Source organism: Crocodylus siamensis, chromosome 3, assembly GCF_052110815.1.
Source record: "Crocodylus siamensis isolate JL-2025a chromosome 3, ASM5211081v1, whole genome shotgun sequence".
NCBI classification, from domain to species: Eukaryota; Metazoa; Chordata; order Crocodylia; family Crocodylidae; genus Crocodylus; species Crocodylus siamensis.
The window spans coordinates 25,512,352-25,534,783 of record NC_143397.1 but is presented as its reverse complement, the minus strand read 5'-3'; the positions used below and the strand labels follow the sequence as shown (position 1 = coordinate 25,534,783).

Genomic DNA, 22,432 nt, shown 5'->3' with positions numbered 1-22,432 from the left:
GTTATTCTTTAATTTCCTGTGATATAATATTATTGATGCAGAGGGCTATTTTTTAAAATGTTATCTCTATGTGAATAAAAACAGCAGTTACATGGTAATGTGGAAATAAGATTTCTCAAAAGTCATGCCTTTGGATATAAACTAAAGGTAGAGAAAAAACTCTCCTATGGAATTGTGTTCCACAGTTAGACACAGTTAGAGCTTCAACGCTTTCCTTAGAAGAATTAGCCATCTCTGGGTATTGCTAGGAGTCAATACCATCTTTTCTATTGGCTCTTCCTCGCTTACATTTTTCTTGTGATATTGCCGGAAGGGAAGTACTACACATCATATTTACCTGATTACAGCTGTTCCTGAACCACAGTCAAATCTGAACTCCACGTAGCCAGCCACCATGTTAATGGACAGGAAGTCTTTGCTGTCAGTGTCATAGCTGTACAAGAGGACACCATTCTCTGAATCAGGGCAAAACATCACCTCAAACTCCATGAAGGAAAGATAGTTCTGTGGTTCCAATGGCCAGGGTGTGGTAGCAAATGACCTCAAAGACATGTTGAATTGAGGTATGACCAAAGCAAATGCTGAAAATCCAGAATACAGAAGGAGGTCATTTGAGGCACTTAGAGTCCATGTTTCATGGACTCATCTCACTAACCAATTTTACAAAGTTCTCTTTGTTCTATGTCTTTCTTCCAAAGATGTGTATTGGACAATTATTACATATTTTATAGTGTATTATGATATAAAATATAAATTAGAGAGCAGGAGGCCTTGTATTGATAACAAAGAAAAAAGTGATCTTTTTACACTGCTCAAGGGAATAAGAGTCAGTCAAACAGCAGAGTTGGATTTGTATATTCATGGTGCAGGTCTCCATTAAGGGCTACAGCTACAGCTACAGCCCTCTGTTAAGGACAAAGCTACAGCTTTCTCAAGAAAAGCTGCAGGAAGCATCATCTCTCTTGGAGACTGTGGCTAAAAACAGATTACCAATTTAATATGCATCACAGCCTTTTGTGCCACATCAAATCCAGACCTTGCAGACAACCAAGATCGATGTCCCACATTGAACAAGTGCAGCTAAATTCAACCTAACTGCTATTTAAGTTTAGTATGTAAATGCCTGGGCTGCACCTGTTTTGATGCAGTATCTTGGCCTAATCAGGGCTGCATCAAACCCTTAGCTATAATGCCACTTGCAACTCCTAGACACAATGTTTTCTTTCCCTCCCCCCTCAGAGTGGCTAGCATGGCAGGGAACATGAACCGGGAGGGGCTGTCTGCACTTCAAGTGGTCCTGTGCAGGCATCAAAGGGAGTATGGAGTGTTATCCACTCCCCAGTGTAAGGTCCAGGCACAATCTAGTCTGCAATATAATAATACAAAACATTACACATACACACACAGAGCATTCATTACCCTCTGATTAGACGGCATTATGTAGCATATGACATATATGTACTTTCAGGAGGAATACAGACAGGGCTGTTTCCTGAGTGAAGTATATAACATCCAGGACCGTTTATTCAACTGAGAAAATGTACCAAACATCAAATAATTTGTAGTCAGGAATAAAAATGATTTAGTTTCCTCTCACCTTCTTCACAATGACGGCCTTTAAATCCAAGTGGGCAAAGGCACATGTACGAATCAGCTTTACTTGCTGTGCAGGTGCCACTATTGATACAGGAAGCTTCATCGCAAATTCCAGTGCTGCATTCACCTAAACGCAGAATCAAAACATTGATTTATCATACAAGCCAACCCAAGAGAATTTATTTCACTACTCATTCACTATTATGACAAATGCAATTTGCTTCCCATTAAACTGAACTCTCTTCCAACATTGCATAACAGGAAGCACATTTTAAGCAAAGTTGTCCAATTCCAACATTCAGTGGCACAGAAAATAAAAGAAAACAATGAAAAATACAACCAGAAAACATTCTTACGGTTTGAGCATTCACCAGACTAGGATTTTCCTCCCTTCACAATGCTTATTTCAAAATCCCCAAATGTCACCAGATTGTTTACATTATAAGTACCCTGATTTGTTTAACTTCAATTATCTTAAGTGCTTCTTTGTTCATTCAAAGTTTGTGCTAAGTATGCTAAGCACTGAAGGTGCTAAGCAGCAGGTCTAATCTTATTAATTGGTATGCAGTTGTTAACTGTTCTGTCTGCACTGCAGGGGATCCATATTACCAGCATATGGGCTTTCTAATCACTACTTCCACCACGTAAGGAGCAGGAAGATGCCCTGAGGTAACAGTACTGAATCTGACAGAGGGATGGATTTCCTTATTTCCTTCTTACAGCTAACCTTTAATATTATTTAATAAGTGTTCAATACTAAAAATACACCTTTGATGAACTATCACTTCACCTAGAATTTTTTTTCTTTTTTTATAGTATTTGAATTGTGAATTGTATTTCAGTCATCCCCCCTTGTTTAATATCGTAGCAAAATTACAGTCAATCCTTACATAACTACAAGATGCAACTAGGGACCTACCTAAATCATGGACGAAGTTCATGGAGTAGCAGTGCCTTTAATCTCGCTTTTTGTTGCACACATGCCCTCTTGCCCCTGCCACTGAGTGGCTGAGAGGCAAAAACTACAGTATTAATTGCCTCTTGGCTACTCAGTAGTTGGGGAGTGGGGAATGCAAGCAGTAAAAAGAGTGAAATTAAAGGTGCCACCGTGCCAAGAACTACTCCCACAATTTGGTAGATATAACAGCCTAACCTGCCACAAGTAAAGCAGGGGGACCATAGAAGCTAAAATCCTGCTGCTGCAAAGGTTGTTAAGATATTAGGAAGAACTACTTCACTGTAAGGGTGGCCAGAGCCTGGAATAGGCTTCCCAGAGAGGTGGTGCTCTCACCTTCCCTGGAAATCTTCAAGAGGAGACTGGATAAGCACCTGGCTGGGGTCTTATGACCTCTGCCACCCCCAGTGCTCCTTCCTGCCCATGGCAGGGGGTCGGACTCGATGATATGTCTAGGTCCCTTCCAACTCATTGATTTTGATTCTATATGTTGAAGAGATCCAAGGAAAAGGGCCATGATTCCCTCCCTCCACCCCCACTACAGAGAAAGGCAAAAACCCCATAGTCCATACCGATCTAACCATGGGGTAAAATCCCTTCTGGACTCCAAGTATGGGAATCAGTCTGACCCTGAGCAGATGGACAAGACCCTCTAGCCAGGAACCTCCAGGTTTAAGTCCCAGCAGGAGCACTAGCACATCCCAGTCCAAATCCCCAACTCTGGCTCCAGCCAACATCCAATGCTTCCAAGGAAGACAACCCACTTTCCCCACTACATACACACATACAGCAGCCAGGAGTTAACAGAATCCTCATGGTGCAATTTAAAAAAACAAGTTACTCCATAATTTACACAAACCCGCACTACTCTTAGGTTTATGCTCACTGGGGAAGGAGTCTTTTTGCTAGTTCTTGGCACATTGAGGCCCTGACCCCTGGCTGAGAACCCCAAGTCCTACTACAGAATAATCAGGAAGTGGTGAAAAATATTAGGAGTGAATGAGAGGTCTCAAGAGGGAAAGAAAAAGGTATGGAGAATTCAATTAACATGCTTCATAAAAAAAAAATCAATTCATTACAAAGATATCTAGGGATCAGGCCTTGGAATAGACTACCCTCAGTGGTGGTAAGCACCTACTCTGGATACTTTCAAAAAAACACTTGGATGCCTAGCTTGCTGGGATCATTTGACCCCTGCTGATTTCCTGTCCCTTGGGCAGGGGGCTGGACCTGATGATCTTGTGAGGTCCCTTCCAGCCCTAATGTCTATGAATCTGTATCTCAAAGCATGTGACCTCCTCCTGTTCTGTGCACTGGATAGATCAATATTTATTTATTACCCTGGAACATATACAGATTCAATAAAAGGAACCAAATTAAGCAGCCATTATGGCTTTTTCCCTTATTAAATGCAGTATTAATCATGACGGTGGCCACCTGAATTTAACAAAGGACTATGTTTAAAAGTAAAGTTCTGAAGTACATTTGATGTTCAAATTCTGTATTTAACAGGATTTGGCCCTATAATTAAAACATACAACAATGTCCCCTATGCCAGACATTTAAACCTGGCAGATGGAATAATACAGACTTAAGGCAGTCTCTCTTCTCTTTTTTCCCATGTTCTCAGGAATATGGTATCAGTGATTTATATAGAGTGCAAGCAGGGCAGAAAGAAAGGTTGGCAGGCAACAAATCTAATAGACTTGAGGAACTACTTCCAGGTTACTTATATCACCACTTTTTATCTCCACTATTTTATATCTCCACTTGTATCTCCATTTTCCATACTGTTTGCAACACCTTATGGCACAGATTCTACCGAGCTCCACAACTGTGGAATGTATCATGGTTCTGTTGTTCAGCTCTGAGTCACACATGGCAATATCCAGTATTTATTTTAGTTGAGATTGATTGTTAAGGCAACAGTGTGTGGAATGCTCAGGGCTGGGAATGAATCTACCTGGGCCCCGAGAGACAATATAGATTAAGGATCAGAAAACTTTAGAAAGGTTTTAAGCTATATATATATAAATTCCATAAGTTCTCACTCTATCGTGAAATTACTCTCTCTGCTTCCATGATCTTATTCTTTTCAGCATCTGCTTCCCAGGCTGCTTTGATATTGCACAGAAGTCTGGCCATTTTATCTAGACCACAAAGAGCAACTGTTTATATGTTTCACATTAATAATTTTTTTAAATTCCAAATACAAAACTATGAAGAAAACAAAGATGACTAACTGGAGTATGGGATGGAGAGTCAGGAAGTAGAGGGTTTGTTTTTCCTGTCTTGTTGCTGATCTACTGTGCACCCTTAAGCAAACCTATTCATACTGTAATCCTATTGAAACAGAAGTGCCCAAAGGATAGATGCGATATGGATATACAACTTACTCATTATGCATGCCTCCACTTCCTTATCTGTATAATGCAGATAATAATGTAATTCTTCCATATAAAGTTGTAGAATTTAGTCACTAACAGGTTTCAAGCCCATTAGGAACCAAAGAAGGAAAACTATGTTAAGTTTGTTGGTGAAGAAACACATTTGCTAACACAGCCTTCAAGAATAAAGCTCAATTAAGAGGTCCCTCATGGTTTGCAGAGGAAGACTTTTTTTATGTTAAGAATTCTGATAAAAATCTGATTTTCCCCACTTTTCCTACAGCAATTGCTAATGATATCTCTGGGCAAAATGTTCATTGTTGTTGAGTTCTGAGGACTTATCATCAAGGTGTATTTGAAGTGCAAACTTAAAGGTCAGGTTTATACTATAGATTTCTACTGGCGTAACTGCATCAATTGGGTGTGTGAAGAGATGCAAACCCAACAAACACCCATTACAAAAGAAGCTGTTAATATAAAAAGAGTTATATCATCAACAACACTGGCCTTTTACCAGTACAGCTTCTTTCAAACATGGAAAGTAGCTTATGTATACCAATATAAAGCATCACTTTGCTTCTATATTCATGTCTATGAGGAACATTTTGCCAGTACTGTGTGCCAGTATTCCCATTCAAATGGTGTACAGGCCTTCAGAAAAATACTGTAGAAAAAACCCCACAGACCTCCCACCTCAACTCAAAAACAGAATGCAGCCTTTTGATTGTTCACTTGGAAGAAAATAATCCTATTGTTTTTATTTGACATAGATAAAGAACCTCATAACATTGCACTTACCTACATCAGCACCACTCAGAGCCCTCCCTAGTGGCCAGGGTCTCATATCAATTATCCTCCCATTGACAATGAGTGACTGAACACAGCCCTGAAAGCCACGATTGGTTCCTGCTGCTCTGACCAACCAATATGCACTAGGAGCACCACCAAGATAGAAAGGTGTCCGGAATGTGATTTTACTGTACTGGCCCTAGAAGGGAAAACAGAGCTGCTGAATCACATAAAACCACATGTGATGCATATCATAAGCTAATAAAGGCATCTCATTAAGTGATACTAGATAATAACATCTTTTTTCCTCCATGAAGAACAGTCTTTGCCTGTTCACTGGGTGTTCTTTCACACCATCCATCCCTCCTTCTACAATATTACCATTCTAAACATTACTTTTTATGTCTATTTCTTGTCTTGAGATTTTGGATTCATTAAAGGTAAAAAAATGTTATGTTTCTTTAGACTGTGGAACCACAAGGCTTCCTTTGCCTTAAAGCTGTTCCTTCCTTTGTATCTGTCAGTAAGTCTCCAATGTGCCACTCTGCCCTACCTTCTGCCTTATCTTCCTCTGTTCGTCTATTACATTTTAAGTTCCATGTGGCACAGATGGCTTTTGGACAACTCTGAGGAAATCACTGGTATTCAATAATACTAACAACAAAAAAACACCCTAAACAATTTTATAAATTGTATAAGTAAAGTCAGGGCAACGATGCCTATTTTTGCCAGGGATAAATTACCTTAGGTCTGGTCTACATTAGAAAATACTACTGGTATAACTATGCTACATAGGAAGTAAGCAAGGAATATGGGACTGAAATGAATCTCCCGAGTCACTGAATCTAATCCCCTGTAATTGCAGGCAGTCACATCATGTAATCCTTTCCATAAACTAATCATCTTAGTCAGGGGTTTTTTCCCTTCTTACTCCATGAAGGCTGTTCCAGAACCTCACTTCTCAAATAGTTAAATTCTTGTTCTAAATCCCAGCCTACATTTATTGATATCCAGTTTATAAACCATGTGTTCTTCCTGTGCAGCATATTCTTTTCTAGTTTAAATAGTTCTCCTGCCTTCCTGGCATACATGTCCAAATCTATTTATAGAAAACAATCATATTCCCTCTCTGCCTTTTTTTCTTAGGCTAAGGAAGGCAAAGTATCTTAGGGTACATCTATACTACATACTTCAGGGCAGTGTTGAGATACTTGAAATAGCACTATACAAGCTGAGTAAATTCACCCATGTACTATTGCGCTACTGTGACTATAGTTACCCTGAACATTTCTATGCCACTCTAGAACATACAATGTGCACATACCCTCCATCTCCTCTTGTAGGATGGATCTTCCATTTCCCTAGTCATTCTACTAGTCCTTTCTGCACCTCCTGGTCTAACCACTGCCTTGCACAACACTTCAATGGATTTGCTAAAAATATATCGAGCTGATACATTGTAAGACTATATTTGCCTTTTTCATATCCCCATCACATTGAGATGGCTCACAATCAACCTTGCATCAATTAGGACATTGGTTGGCAACTTATGGCCCATGGGCCAGATCCAGTCTGCAGACATGGGGCTTTGGCAGCATTTGTGGCATTTGGTGGCAGAGGAGGGGGGTCTTCTGCAGGTCCTTTCCCCATGCCATCATGGGAATGAATAATGGCTATGGGTGCTTTCCATGCACTGCCAGGGAGACAAGCAATGATGGTAGCAGGGTCCTAGCGCTCACCCCCAACCTTCAACTTGGGGTTGGTCATTATGACCCAGAAAATGTTGAATACTCCTGAATTAGGACACAGAGCTCCTCCTTCTCTTCAGCTGTTTCCAACTGATGAGCTTTTAATTAATAACATAAATTCTTGCCATTACTCACGTAACTTCACACAATGCATGTCTACACGTGCAATTAATTTGCATGAATAAACTACAGAGCTTATTGCACCCCAGAGTTTATTCACATGCAGCATGTTGAGCCATGTCGGAGCAGCCCTGGCTGGCAGAGGACTGGCGGGGTCCACCTACCAGCCCAGGGCTCCTCTTCCCTGGTTTAATGTGTTGTGGAAGGACTGGCTGGGGAATAAAGGGTGCTTCATTGTGAAGCTAGCCAACATGCAGCCCCCTCACTGAAGCACCCTCGTGACCCAACCAGTTGAGGCATCATCTACACATGTGCTGCTGTGGAGTTTTTAATTCCACAGCAGGATAGTACTTGTATTTACCAATAGTATCCTGCTGCAGAGTAAATTAATTTAATCCAGCCTAACCAGGGGTGTGTGTAGTTGTGCAACATTTACTGCACAGTTAATTGGTCAACTGTGCAGTAAACGTCTCATGTAGATGCACCTACTTTATATTATTACATCTCATCCCACTTCTAGTACTTCAGTCCTCAGGGTTATTTTTTCTCTCAGTACGCTATTCCAATTCTTCTCTGTAGTGATAAAAGGCATAACTAGAAATTTCAGTGCCCTGGGCAGAGATGTTATGGAGCCCTGGAGAGTGAGGATGGGGGTGAAGGGAGTCTCTGTCTGTATGTTCCTGTCTCCCAGCAGATCCCAGTGTTCTCTTCCTGACCCTGTGCTCCCAGGGTCCCTGCCTGTATCTTTATTCTGAGCATCAAGTGGGGTGGTGGGAAACAGCACTCACCTCCATGCTCCCCCTGCCAGCCAACTGTAGCCCAGAGGGCAGGGAAAGGTGTCACTCCCTAAGCCCTGCACTGTTCCAAACTAACCAAAGGCTGAGAGGGAGCACTCCCATGGCCCATGGCAGAACAGCTGCTTGAATGGCTGCTGGAAATGCCACTTGGCCCCATGCAGCCAGTCGCTGCAGGAAGACAGAGAGTCTGGAAACATGTTATCTCCCAGCATTGTCCCAAGACTAACATGGCTGACAAGCAGTTGGGGTGGTACTGTTGGGTCCACTAAATCAGTGCCCAGGACTGGTGCCCTAGATTCTTACCAATCTGTTGACAAAAGGTGTGATTTTTTGCTGACTTAGGTATGCTGGTAAAATCAATAGTATAAGTATAGTTCTACATGTATAACATGCTTTATACCAATATAATTTAGTTTAGAAGTCCCAAGTGGAAATAAAATTAGGCCAGTACACATATTTTTTCACTGGTATACGAGCACTATGCTAGGGAGTAGTTTTCAATGTATCCATTCCATCATAGCTACAGTAAAAAACCTTTCAATTGTAGATAGACCCCTGGGGGGGTTGTAATGAAATACCACTCTCAAAGCTTATAAATACATCCCAAATACCATATCTCATGGAATAACATCCAGAAATGACCCAAAAATGGCTCCATTATGATGGAATGCTATGGTGTGTGCTAGTGGTGGCTGCCATGGAAGAGCAGAAGTAGAGAGATGAGATAGCTAAACTGTCCATGCCAGCTACCTTAATTTTTCTTTTGTTATGCTTCCTATGTCATGCTTCCAAGTCAAGACATCTTGGTTGTAATAGTACTTCTTGTCTATGTCACTTGACATCACTCCAGATAACAGTGGTATTAGGGCAGAATTTGACCCTATATCACTAGCTGCATGACAACTGCTCATACTATACTCCTAACTGCATCTTTCTATTATTTTCTTTTTAATCCACTCCTAGATATTTTAATACTCTTTCATAATGCCACGTACTTTCTACTAACACTATTTATTTTTAATTTTATTTCATTAAAATACTACTGTGTTTTACCCCATTGTCCTTGAGGCCCTTGGATGGTTATGTTTGTGTGTACAGTCTCTTTCCTAGCTAGGCAGCAGGAGCAGAGCTGGGATCTGTGAGACCTAGACAGGAAAGACATAGCAGAGAGCAGCAATTGCCCCAGTGAGACATCTATAAGAAGCACATATGTGGTATGCTGGCAGAAAGGTAGTTAGCCAATAGGATGATACAATGAGATAGTCAAGGCCTTTTAAATATTCAGTGCATAGACATTTTTCTGTCTTGGTTGAATTATGTGACTACCAATCTGGCAGAACTTTGTATAAATTGTTTCTTGTCCCTTTAAATGTCCCATTGCTGGTAAAGACATGACACTTTTACATATTTAATTTAAACTATTATCTCATAACGCTGTCACTGGCAGGAACAAATGACATCAAAATGTACAGACAGCCATGGCTGAACTCTAGGTACAGAATTACTTACCTGAGATTTACCTGTGACTGGAGTGTCCTCATCCAGTTTAAGCCAGCCATTCAGTCCGTCTCTGAACACAGTGACACTGTGCCAGTTGCCCAATTTGATTTTGTTTTCACTCATGATGACTGCAACCCCAGTGCCACAATTGAACCTGCAAGAGAAATAAATAACCGAATCTTTTTTCCACATTAAGAAGAGTCTTTTCTCTTCTGAAAGCCTCTTTGTTGCTCCTTTCATGTTAAAAAGCTATATAAAAATTAGATAAATGACCAACATCTGGACTGTTTTAGTGACGATAAAGTATCTTTTAAAGTTCTAAACTTTTTAAATTCAGTTTTCGTCTACTATGGAGAAGATTTTGCATCCTCTGGCAATACAGAGTATATTGTGAAGCCTGCAGATGATTTGAAATGGTTTCAAGATGCAGAGTATTAGAATCTGAGTTACTGCGATCACAGTAATTTCTCTTGGGAATTTTCCTAGCTCTCTGGTGAGAGCCAGTACTATATTAATAATACTGGGAAACTCAAATCTTTCAATGCTGATTGACAAGGAGGCCTCAACAGCAGCCCATACAAAGCTGAACATGTCCAGAATGTGAAAGAGAACAGAAACAGCATCAAGATATATCATTCCCTTTTATTTTACCACATCTTTATAGCAATTTTCCCCAGAAATTATCTCAAATGATGCTTGTATATGGAGCACAGCAATCTATGACTCTTTCCTTCTTTCTCTTTAACGTGCCTCCATCTCCCCGCCCCCAGTCCCAACCTCAATCTCTGCAGAGAAAAAAATTGTGCTCCCAACTAGATTCCCTTTTTAATACATGTTCTTGAGGTTATATTCATTGTGAAGTAAAGAAACTAATTGTAACTAATTGTAATAAACTCATACAGCATTGTGGCCCACAGACTTTTCTGCCCTTGATAAACTATAACAAATGTTCATTTTATGAAGAAATCCTTAGCAGATTCTTCTTTTATGAAGAAATCCTCACCCATAAGCTGAGCTGCCTGACTTTTACTGACTGAGCTGAGGGAAACTTCTGTTAGGCAATTATAAGACCTTCAGATCCCCTTTCCTTTCTTCTACTCATAAGAGTTGGAGGAGGTTGGGGTGGAGACCTCTGAAAGGGCAGTAACGTTTGTTACCTTACCTGAAGTGAACATTGGACCGGATTATTGCCAGTGACATGAAATCACCGTGTCCATGTTCATTCTCTCCACAATACAGCAGCAAACCGTCCTCTGCTTCAGCCTGTGATCACAGTATCAACATGGAAAGACAAAGTTCAGCCTCACTTCCAGAAAGTAAATGCAGCAATGACAATAGAGCAGGAACTAATCATCTGTTTGAGAGACAGACAAATCTTCTGGACAGAATTTTCACTTGCAAACTGAAAATCTGGTGTCTCAATTCCAAATCCCATATGGATATAAACCTCAAAAAATCAGTTTTATGAGAATTGTTTAGCTTTTGACCCACCTTTTCTATTTAAACTATCACAGTATGAAGGAACAGGTACGCACATTCTTATTTATTCATGGAAAGCACTGGGCAGCCTTAACAACAGGTGGCACTACCAGTGTGTCCATAATAAATAGCACAAATGAATGAACATAGAAAAAGCGCTACTAAATCATACTAGTGGTATAAGTGATCTTGCCATCACTGGCTGGTATCTATTATTTCAGTGAAAGAAAACAACCCATAATGATATATACACAGTAGAAGAAGCAGCAAATAAGATTTTGATCTTTACAGATTAATGTAATTTGTAAAAGCAAGAGAGACTGCTATTCCTCTGTGAAATGAGATGATCAGAGGTCCATAAGTAGCTTGCATGATACAAGACACTTTTGAATAGACGGAAATGTACAAAAAAAAAAAAAATCAGCCATATTTCAGGCTGAAGTTCACTTATTTAATCAGAACTCTCTCAAGGTAGTGTCACCACTAATTTGCAACTCCTCAACACTTATTTCCAGGACCTTTACTAAACACAGATGACAAACAATGTGAGGGGAAAAAAAAATCTTAGGTTGAGCTTATCAAATGCATTTTTATTTGTGGGATGTGAACCCATATTTTAAGAGGACTGTGGATAAACCCACTTCAATATCAATCTTGCAGCATAAAATATTGAATTTAATTACCATTCCATTGTGCATTTTTCCCACCTGTGTAAAGAAATAACATTTAAAGATGGCTTCTGAGTTTGAGACTGCTTAAACTTACTCTAAATTCAAGGGTAATTTGGAACGTCTGATAGGAATTTTTCAGTGGTTCAAAGGTGATGTATGAATAGCCAGAGAACTGAGGATACTGGATGATAATATCTGGAAGGCAAAGAAAAGAGCTTGTTGTTGAGCAGTTTTATCCAATATAAAATCAATATACACATTTAGCACTAGATAACATCAGGTGAAAATGCAAAATAGAGCTCCTCTAGAGACAACTATTAGTCAGCAACTGTGAACAACCAGTCAACCTGTTCTTTCTTCTCCCCCTCCAAATTCCCTTTCAGAACTAATGCCCTGGTTAAGACTCTGGTGCACAGTCTTAACCAGATTTGGAAGTCTCTAGGTCTCATCAGTGGCTTCAGTAAAAAGTTTCCTCCAGAATTTTGCTGGGATTACTGACACAGAACTTGGCTAGACTTAATTCTTCTTGTTAAATGTTAAACACAGAAAGAACAAGGCATTTTTCCTTTTCAAGAAGCATAACAGCATATGTTGGAAATATATATCAGGCCAGATCCCTGGCTGTTTAGGGTTAGCTTTGCAGTGAAAAGCTGCTCTAAAGCTGGTACACCTAGACAGAGTCCTTGGTGATTCAGACTAGCGTAACAACTCATAGAAAACGACCATGTCCTTCTGACTAACTTAAGGGTAGGGCTCAGAGGAAAAAGTATGGCCATGACATTCCTACATCCTGGCTATCCCATAATGCTTGTTAAGAGCTGGTATATCAGCTCTCAGATATCTCTCATTTATGTCAACCCAGAAGACGGCAGATATAAGACTGCAAAGAACTCACTTGAAATCTCTTCCCCTAGAGCTTGTGAAGGATTCCCCAACCATCTCTCAGGAGAGGGATATATTCTCTGTATGAGTAATAAAGCTAATGTGAAAGAAGGAATAGAGGGTCCAATTTTTCTTGATTACTTGTGTTCTGTGTGGATTTTTCATTCCCATTTGTACATAGGTGCAATTACATGAATTATACAAGTTTTATAGCCATAGTACAAAAAAACAAGATAAATGTTAGACTGGGGCTAACAAAGCTGTCATATAAAACTGAGCAAGGCTAAAGCACAGATTAATTAACTGATGAAAACTCAATCACAATAAGCATTGGCCATAAATAGGCTTGATTATATTAGTGGTCCACCAAAGAGAACTATAAGACTGACAAGAATAAAGTGGAAGAGGCATGTCTCCAGGCTGTTTAGCACACCATTTAATATACAGTGCTGACAGCTAAAGAGGAGTTCACTTCTGCGCAGTATAGCATGGTGCCGATGAAGAAACCAAGGAATAAATGCTCCAGTAAAAGTATTGATTCAAGACTCCAATTACCATATCCAGCCCCACCAGTTCTATATAATTATGTAATGTTAATGAGAAATGCTTAACATTGCAGGCTCAGGGAGTAAGGACAAAAATTACATCTATAGGAGGCTCCTTCTTCTGTCATAACAGTTGCTTTGCAAAACAAAATTCTCTTTCCCCAAGAATTGTTGCTATTTACTGAAGTAAAAGCAAACGTAATCAACTAACTCGTGCAACACACTGTGCCATGACTCCAGAAGTGACACCTGTATAAGAAATCTGCAGCCAAATCTTGCACACAAAGTACTCTATTGTGGTGTTTCAAGAGAAAGAAGCTCAAAGTCTTGGCTCTGTCTATAGTAGGCTGCTTCTGATCCAAGAACTTCTGCCAGCAGACAGCAGCTGACACAGAAGCCACCAGAGTGCTTTCAATCTGCACAGCTTCTGGCAGTTCTGCATGAGTCCGTTACAGTAGCAGGGAAAAGTGTAGCTCTCGCCATGAGAGCTCAACAGGGAAAAGTGTACCACCCCCCCATGAGAGCTCTTAATTCACATTTGATAGCACAACCCAAGTGCTAGTGGTAAAATTCTGTAGTGTGGACCAGGCTTTCATCCAGTTCCATGAAACTGAACAAGTAATGATAACAGTATTTACCACTGACAGTATATAGCACTTTCCACATCCAAAAATAAAATACATGTTAACCATGTGGATGGTAAGTACTGCTGCCAAAGTACCAGACTAGAGGTTACAATGATGTCAATTTATGGATTTAATTTTTGACTTGTGGGCACCCGTTTGTTTGTGACCTTTCTCTGGAACTGTGAAAGCTGGTTTTGTTAGAAAGAACTTGGCACTTGGTGGGAAAGCTGTGTCTGGATAGCTGTGACAAAGTCATCAAGGGTCATTATCTCTGAATGACTCTCCCTTAGTGAAACAATGAGGACACTACCCATAGTACCCCCAATTATGGATGTACTGCCTATAGAGAAGCCTGCTGTTGGTGAGGAAGGGAGCTGGTTAGGGAACTAGATGATTGCTCAGGTCACTAAATGAAAACATTCTCTCTGTTTCTTAAAAGTCACTCCTCCATGCCTGGTGTGGTAGAAGGGAGGGAAGCAAGGCAGCTGGTGTCTGAATGGAGGGAGAAGCTGCTCTTACATTTAGGGCCCTGATGATACCAATCTGCATTTAAATTAAAGTATTTTTGTTGGTTTGCTATGCCACTTCAGATAACCCAAGAACAAAAGAGAAATCTAACTCCAAGCAGTTCATTAGTTTACATTAGTTGCAACATCATGGCAGAGGCTGCACATCATCATCAACATGCAAGCAACATGAGTTGCCAAGCTGTAAATCTTGACCAGTCTCCCAAAGCGAAACTGGAGCTGGGAGCCAATTAGAGAAACAATTCCGCAGACCCATCAATACTTATTATATATTGTAATCCCACCTTCTGTGCATGTCTCTCCTCCTTTTCCCAAGTTACAATGACATCGAGTAGCACCCAGATCATAATCATCAACACAGAAGCTGTCAGCAGAGCAGACGGTTTCATCACAGGAAAGATCAAAGTGCTGTACTGCTGAAGCTGGGCCAGTCCTTCTTGTTGCCTTTATGGTAGTAGTGCTAGCTGTTGTTGTGGGAATGGGAAGTGTAGTTGTTGCCACTGAAGTAATAGGACGTGAGGTGGTTGTAATTAGCCTGGGAAGGAGCCTTGAATTAGATCCTGGAGAGACCTTGGTTTCAACCAAAAACTTCCTGTTGCCTCCTTTGATAGCAGGAAGTGGTCTGAGCTAAAGTAAGATGAAAGAGAATTAAGTTCAATACATATAACAGCTACAAAATAATCATATTACATAGAAACAAAAACTACATCTCTTAGGAAGTCTGTCTGAGAAAACAAATTAATCCTAAATGAAGAGAACAGCATAAACCAAGTACTTCTACCGTATCTATGTACGTATGATTATGTGCAAGTTTTCCAACAGAAGCAAATACAAAATTCTTCTAAAACAATCAACAAAAGAGCCAAAGTGGAACCTCTGACTTTACCTCTTCAATGTAAATGTCGTAGTCTGAATCATCAATTTCAAATCCATCATCATCACTGCTTACAGTATCTGTGATGTATCGATGTCCGTAGCTGCCACTTCCTAACTCCCCTGAACCTGTAGAGACATAGGTGGCCAATTCAGTTCACATATATTTTTTCCTTTCAGCTCACAGCTACAATTTCCACAGCAGCTTAAGCTTGAACTAAGAATACAGGTGGTGCTGGCATTCATTTTAAATCATTACTCAATACCTCAGCCTCAATGTGGAACATTTACCATAGAGTTACTACATAAAAAAACAAAAATAAGAAACAATATGATGCTGTACTATGATTAACTCTTTCAAGGTGGACCCTACATTAATATTGTTTCACAGACCAAATGCTTCCTAATTGTTACTACATGGTCTATTACTCAGCATACTGGGGGCTTAAAAACTTCCTTGTAGCAACACTTTACATGGAAGAATTTAAGTTTTAATATATTTAGGGTGATGCTAAACAAACAGTGAGACTCTTACACGTTATTTTAGCCAAAAATAATGAACAGAAATGGCATTACATGCTAGATCCCATGCCATCTTTCAGGTACACTAAGTGCACTTTGGCACCTATGCATGCTTCTGTTCCACCCTGAAAAACCATTAACGCAAAAGGTAGAAGGGTCCTCTTCCTCCTTCCCATTACCTCCTGTGACTTAGGGCTTTGTTGCATGGAACACTTAGCATGTGTTTTTTATCTGAGATGCAGGAAGTACTGGCATATTAAAGGTTTAGAACATGTTCTGAGCAGTCACATGGTAATGCTTACTATGATCACTGCTCACTCAGGACAGCTGGAGAAGGCTGGCTGTACCCTCTGCCCTAATACTGACCCCAGTGCTGGGCACCACAGCTTGCACATCTGGCCATGAGAACATGCTGTCACCATGCTGAGAGCCTAAGCCACCTCCACTGTGTGCCCAGCACTACCTAGCTAAGGAGCACCTGCCCCTGGCACCAGGTCTTTGCTGCTGATGGCAAGTGGAAAGAAGCACATGGAGCTGAGTCTGGATGAGGGTGGTGTTCCTGCTGCTGGATCTGTGGGGTGTCACATCTCTGCTGCTAGCAAAGAAAGATATGGGGGCTGGTTCAAGACTGGTGCAGTGCTGGCAGGGGCCACAGACCAACAATCAGCCGACTGTTGATCCCAGCACCCTGTTGATCCCAGCACCCACAGGAGCTGGTTCAAGACTCCTGTGCCTTGCGACAATCAATGACCTGTGTTTGCATCACCTTCAAAAAATGGTCCGACAATAGCTGAACATGTATTACTTAATATGATCTGGAGCTACTCCTCCACAGCACCTAGCATATGTTTTACTGTTTAAACTCATGGATACCCTGGTTTTAAGTGCAGTTAATAAAAGTTCTAAAAAGAATGTGCAACATGGCCCTTAGTCCTAAGGATAAAATGATGGCCTTTTACAAAAGCAAGGCAATAATGTTTTTTAAGGACTAGAGCAGGACGGAATAGGTTCACTTGGGTGGAACAAACCCCTTAAGAACACTTCTAAATATCCCTGCATTTTCAGCAACGGTTTAAATTAGGGGCATCTAACTGATGGCTGATGTGTCATATGTGGTTCATGAGTACTTAACATGAGGCCTACAAGACAAGTGGCCACTGCTCCAGCTGGCACACAGCAAGTAAGGTCCTGCAGGTCTCCAGGTGGCCCGTGCTGTATGCTGGTATAAAAGGCAGTCCCCTGGCCACAGCATTTGAACAACACTGGTTTAAAAGATGTGAAAAACAATAAACCAAAGTATTTGGTTTTGTGCTTTCCATAATATAATAACTTTGCACAAGTAACTGGTTCCATGGTGTTTTATATGTAGCCTTCTGCACACACCTGCCATGCCAGACATGGTGCTAAGTGATCACTGAAACTAGTCGTACCATGACTTGCTTTGCCAACTGTGTGGGCTGAACACATCTGCCTGCTGATTTCAGCTTTTCAGAGCTGCATGTGCCATCTCTGTACGTCAAGATGCAATTCCTGTTACGAAGTGAATGGGTACAAAGTCTCTCTAGCCAAAGAACACCTGCTGAAGGACAGGACAGGACCAGGGACAGTCAACCACCTAAAAGAAAACCCAACCATTTTACAGCACTGAGTCCTTCACTACCACCACTGAGAAAAGTGATGGAACTAATAAAAAATGGCAAGGCTGAATGGACTTGCAGAAGGTACAGTGTAAGCATAAGGACTCAGGATTATCAGGCCATTTGTGCTTATCTGACTGGTTGACATCTCTTATTGCAATAGGGGAAAGTGCTAAGTGCTTAAGGTGTGCAGACAATAACTGCACAAGTGCAGGTGCACTGTCTGTCTTTTCCTTTTTCTTCCACTGCCACAACTGCAAACCAGGCATTTTTGCTGCAGACAGTTATGAAAGCCAACATGTGTGTGCCAGGTATATGCACTTGTTGCTCTTTTGCTAAACAGATTCACACTACACTACGTCCTACCAGTTTTACCTCTGGATGGGATCCATTATATTAGCGCACAGCACAATTAGGAAGCATTTTTACAAAGATAATGAGGCATCTGTTCTTTCAGCCAAAACAATCTGCCATTCCATTATAAAAAAGCTGCAAGACTTTTTTTTAATCCTGTGCTATCCATACATATTGAACATAACATAAGATGACATATGAGCCTCATGTTAACTGGAAGTATCTGACATAAATTACAGATTAACCGTGGAGTTCTAGAGTTTAAAATATAACCTACGCTCTAAATATTTTGGTAAATCTTCAAGGCTAACTGGCCCTCCACGAGCCCTCCATGTAAATTTCTGAAAGGATTGGAGTGGCCTTGGATTCACATTGCTTTCAGTGCCTGTATATGCATAGGTAATGATTACTACAGTTAAAGAGAGAGACAGTAGAGATTGGTCCCAATCCCACTTTCATGTGGAGGAGACAAGTAGTACAATCAGGTAGTTATGCTGCTTTCATGTCAGGAAAAGATTAAAAGATGAATGGCCCTCTTCCCCACGTCAACAGTTATGGCAAATTATATTTCATGAAATGTATGCGTTTCCAGAACAGACTCTCACGGTGTGCAGAAAAATAAGGAAAATAAGAATAGCCACAACAGTGACATTATCATTTAAACCTGCAGATTATTGAAGAGTGGTTTGAATGAAATTGAGCCAATATTCTCACCAGCTCACAGTGGATGGAGGAAAGCTCAGCCCACAAGAATACCTTAGCCTTTATGTCAACTCTTTAATATCACCAGGGGCTGATATACTCTCTAAGAAAGGTGTTTATGTGCTTTCTCTGTCAAAGCCAACATAATTCTTTCAGTTAATACCTCTGATTTGTTGATTGGAACACAGGCCAGGAAGCTGGGGACCAAGAAGTGGAAAGGAATAAAACGTGGATCAACAGGACTATACAAGACTGGTGATGTGACAAGGAAAGCATAATCAGATCTCTGACGTAAAATATGGAACATGAATTTTCTAATTCTGAGGTAAAACACCAGAAGTCATATTTGTTAAAAGCCAGATCCACCATGTCCAATCCTTTTATCAAGCAGATTTTCCTCTGATTTTAACTGGATTTTCAGTTGAGTATGGGTGGTTGCATCAGACTGCTAAAAAAGCTAGAGCAAGGAAAGCAATCTTCTTTCTGATACCATAGCTATGACAAAATATTAAAAGCCCAAATCTGTCCCCATATATGTAAGCCATATATGATTTTGATTCCAGGTCAGCTTGACACTAGTGAACTCCCCCAACTTCAATGGAGTTACTACTGAATGGCACACTCCAAATGAAAACAAAATTAGCCCACTAAATTAAGGGAGATGGACAGCTCTAAGAGCAGAATTTTCCTTTTTTCCCATTAATTGAATGCTGACACAAAGCAATGAACAGAGGATTTTCACCTGCTATTTTAAACTAGACAACACCTCTTTGTCATTTTGAATTTTGCTGGCACAACATTCAAGCATGTGGACAGATAAAAGATGTGTTTCATATAACTGAGGCCTTTCTTCAGAGGACTTTGGGCTAGTATAGTGGCTGTCATTTTATTAAATGGGAGGATGTGTAAATTTGGCATTTCTGGGACAGAAACATCTTCAGAAGGTGTCCCCATATTCACAAGCTTCTTGGGCTTTCTGAAATTCCTTCCTTCACCTATCTGACCCTCCTATACAGGACCAAATTATTTGGCAAATCTCCCAGTGATTAACAGGAGCCTGAGTATGCTCCAGGATCAGAGCCAAACCTAGTTTAAGAAGCAGGAACTCAGTTTTCAAGCTAAAATCATAAGGAAAAGTTGAAGAGGGTTTGTTCATATGAACATAAAAAGTTTGGTGAACAACTAAGTAGTTGCAGGCAGCACAAATGCAATGTGACCCTCCTTGCTGACTTGCAAATGAACTCAGATAAAGAATTTATTCACTTGTAAGGACAAGAGCAAAACCTAGGAGGTATATCCTCATCTTGCTTTGTCTAGATTGGTATGGGTGAATACTCACGTCAGGATGAGACTCAGTGTTTTCATTTCATATTAGGTTGCATCATATTCCCTCTTGGGTCATATGATGTGACATGATTCCTACATACAACATGATGCAACATAAATAAAATAAGTAGAAAACAGGGAAGCTAAGTGGGTATTTTTAAAAGAACCAACGAAGTTCCTATGTCATAGGAACACTGCATAGCTCTAGTGGATAACTCACTGCATACTAGGTGGCAAATCAACAATAATTAGACAAAGTGGTGTTTTGCAAATACCAAAACAATGACTAGAGAGATTATAAGCATGCTATATCATATTAGTGCTTCACTGTGCAAAGAGATGAAGCCAATTTACCAGCCCTGTAATCCTGTCCCATAATTAATTGGAAAGCCTGCAGGGGGTCATTGACATAAGACATCCTCTCTCCAAATAATCAGGGATTAAGTTGTGCTAAAGAAACCTGTTCAAAATAAATAGAAATCAGTACAAACTGTTGTTATTATCAGATAGGCAGCCAATGGGGTATTGATTGAAAGAAGTACATTGCAAGTAGACTGCAAGATGCTGCAGAACAATTCTATTAAATGTAGACTTTTCAAGAATATCACCTTCATTCAGAGGAACGCCTAGTTTTATCTACAAAATACATAGAAGCGGCTTTGTCTAATGATCAGGAGATGCCAGTCCTATTCCAGGTGATGCCTCACTCGCTGTGTGGTTTAGCTAAATCAGCTAGCATATCTTTGGCTATTCTTTTCCTTCCTGTAAAATGGGAGCAATAATACTAATCTGTCTTTGAAAACTGTTTTGAGATCTTTGGTTCATTACGAGTAGGAAGTATAATCTATTTATTTCTTTGAAGATGCACCGGACCATTTTGGGTCCTAACACTGGAAAGATTACCTCACTCCCCATGTCTGAGCTCAAATGATAAAGTCAGGCTTACAAATTCCAGTTTTAAACATTTAGGAGTTTTTTTAGAAAAAAAAACCAAGCCGCTGATTTTGGAAACCTAAGTGTGTGAGGAAACAACCCAGGATGGTTGGTAACTGAAAAAATTATGCACCCAGATGCACCCAGTTGGAAATACTTGTCTTCTGCCGCCCAGGGACAAGGTATTTTCAGTGAAAAACTCTGACTAGGATTAACTTCCTTTGCTGTCTGATCAAGTGAAGGGCTGTTGACCTTCAGGGCATAGTGCAAATCCCATCTGTTTTCCCAAGCCTTAGCAGAGAGGTGCAGGGTGCCTGAGAGCTGTAGGTGAGGTTATTTTGTTTATTTTATTCTTTGGTAGAGTGTATTTTTTTTTTTTTTTATTAAATTTGAAGTCTCTGGGTTTTAAGAAAATTTACCTATCTATCCAGAGACATTTCTAAAAGGTACATTTCATATGCCAGAAAAATAAATACACTGAACAATTGTTCAATGCAGTCCAACGCATGAAGTCTCTTAACAGCTGATTAAGAAAACATGAAACAAAATTAACTAAAGTAATATCTGACAATGTCCTTTCAGAACAAAAATATGATCAAGAAAAGTCTATGGGAGAATCCACAAGTAGCTTCTCCCTTTTTCTCCTCTTTCCACATGGATCACTGTAACAGCAACCATTTTTGTTTGTTTTAAATCATTCTTTACGGGCAATCAGAGACAGATGTGCTATATGCAAAGATTTGGGGAGGCCTATCACATCAAGTGATGTGGTCAGGAGTGCTTCAGGGCAGAATTCTTCTTAGCCAGCAAATATAACAGTTTCCTGAACTGTCATGAAACATGTAGTTGAGGATACTCTAATTAAATCACATTCATAACTAATGTACCTGGATCACTGACATTTCTCAGTGATATAAGCACCAGATCCAATGCTTATTGAAGTCAATGAGAGGATTTCCATTGATTTTACTGAATATTAGGTCAGCATTGCTAGGGTGCCTATGTGGAATAACTCAGAGTCTGACATCAAAGGCTGAATCCCATTTCCCCACTACATGCCTAAGTGCCATTCATGTACCCACATAAGTGCAATTTTTGGCACTTTTGCACACTTTGGGATTCTATTTCTACCTGCAGTGAAACAGGGTTACTCTGTGTGTATGCTTATCAAAGGGAGGGGAGGAGAGTGGAGGAGGAGAGCCCTCCCAACGTTTTGCACAGGGGTCAGGGCATTTGCCTAGACAGCAGACTCATATTTTGTCTGGATGAAGTGAACCTAAACCCCAGATCTCTCACTTCCTAGGCAAATGCGGCAACTGCTAAGCTACTGGGCTGAAGGGTGAGAGGCTTCTCCTTTACTAACATCAAACACCATCTAGTTAAAGATTTTCTGTGTCAAACATTTTGAGACTTTAAGCAATAATTCAGGATTTGTGCCATGGCTTGCATGGAAATCACAACTC

General features: G+C 40.3%; 1 protein-coding gene across 1 annotated transcript in view; it reads right to left on the bottom strand.

Annotated features, from left to right (window-relative positions):
• Positions 1-22,432, bottom strand: part of EGFLAM (EGF like, fibronectin type III and laminin G domains) — a 120,166-nt gene that overhangs the window by 34,557 nt on the left and 63,177 nt on the right. The window contains exons 8-15 of the mRNA XM_090037966.1: positions 15,509-15,624; positions 14,907-15,249; positions 12,137-12,237; positions 11,055-11,155; positions 9,902-10,046; positions 5,737-5,926; positions 1,598-1,723; positions 338-581 (exon numbers count right to left, since the gene is read on the bottom strand). Coding sequence (XP_089894092.1) covers positions 338-581; positions 1,598-1,723; positions 5,737-5,926; positions 9,902-10,046; positions 11,055-11,155; positions 12,137-12,237; positions 14,907-15,249; positions 15,509-15,624 — 1,366 coding nt within the window. The remainder of the gene's footprint in view (positions 1-337; positions 582-1,597; positions 1,724-5,736; positions 5,927-9,901; positions 10,047-11,054; positions 11,156-12,136; positions 12,238-14,906; positions 15,250-15,508; positions 15,625-22,432) is intronic.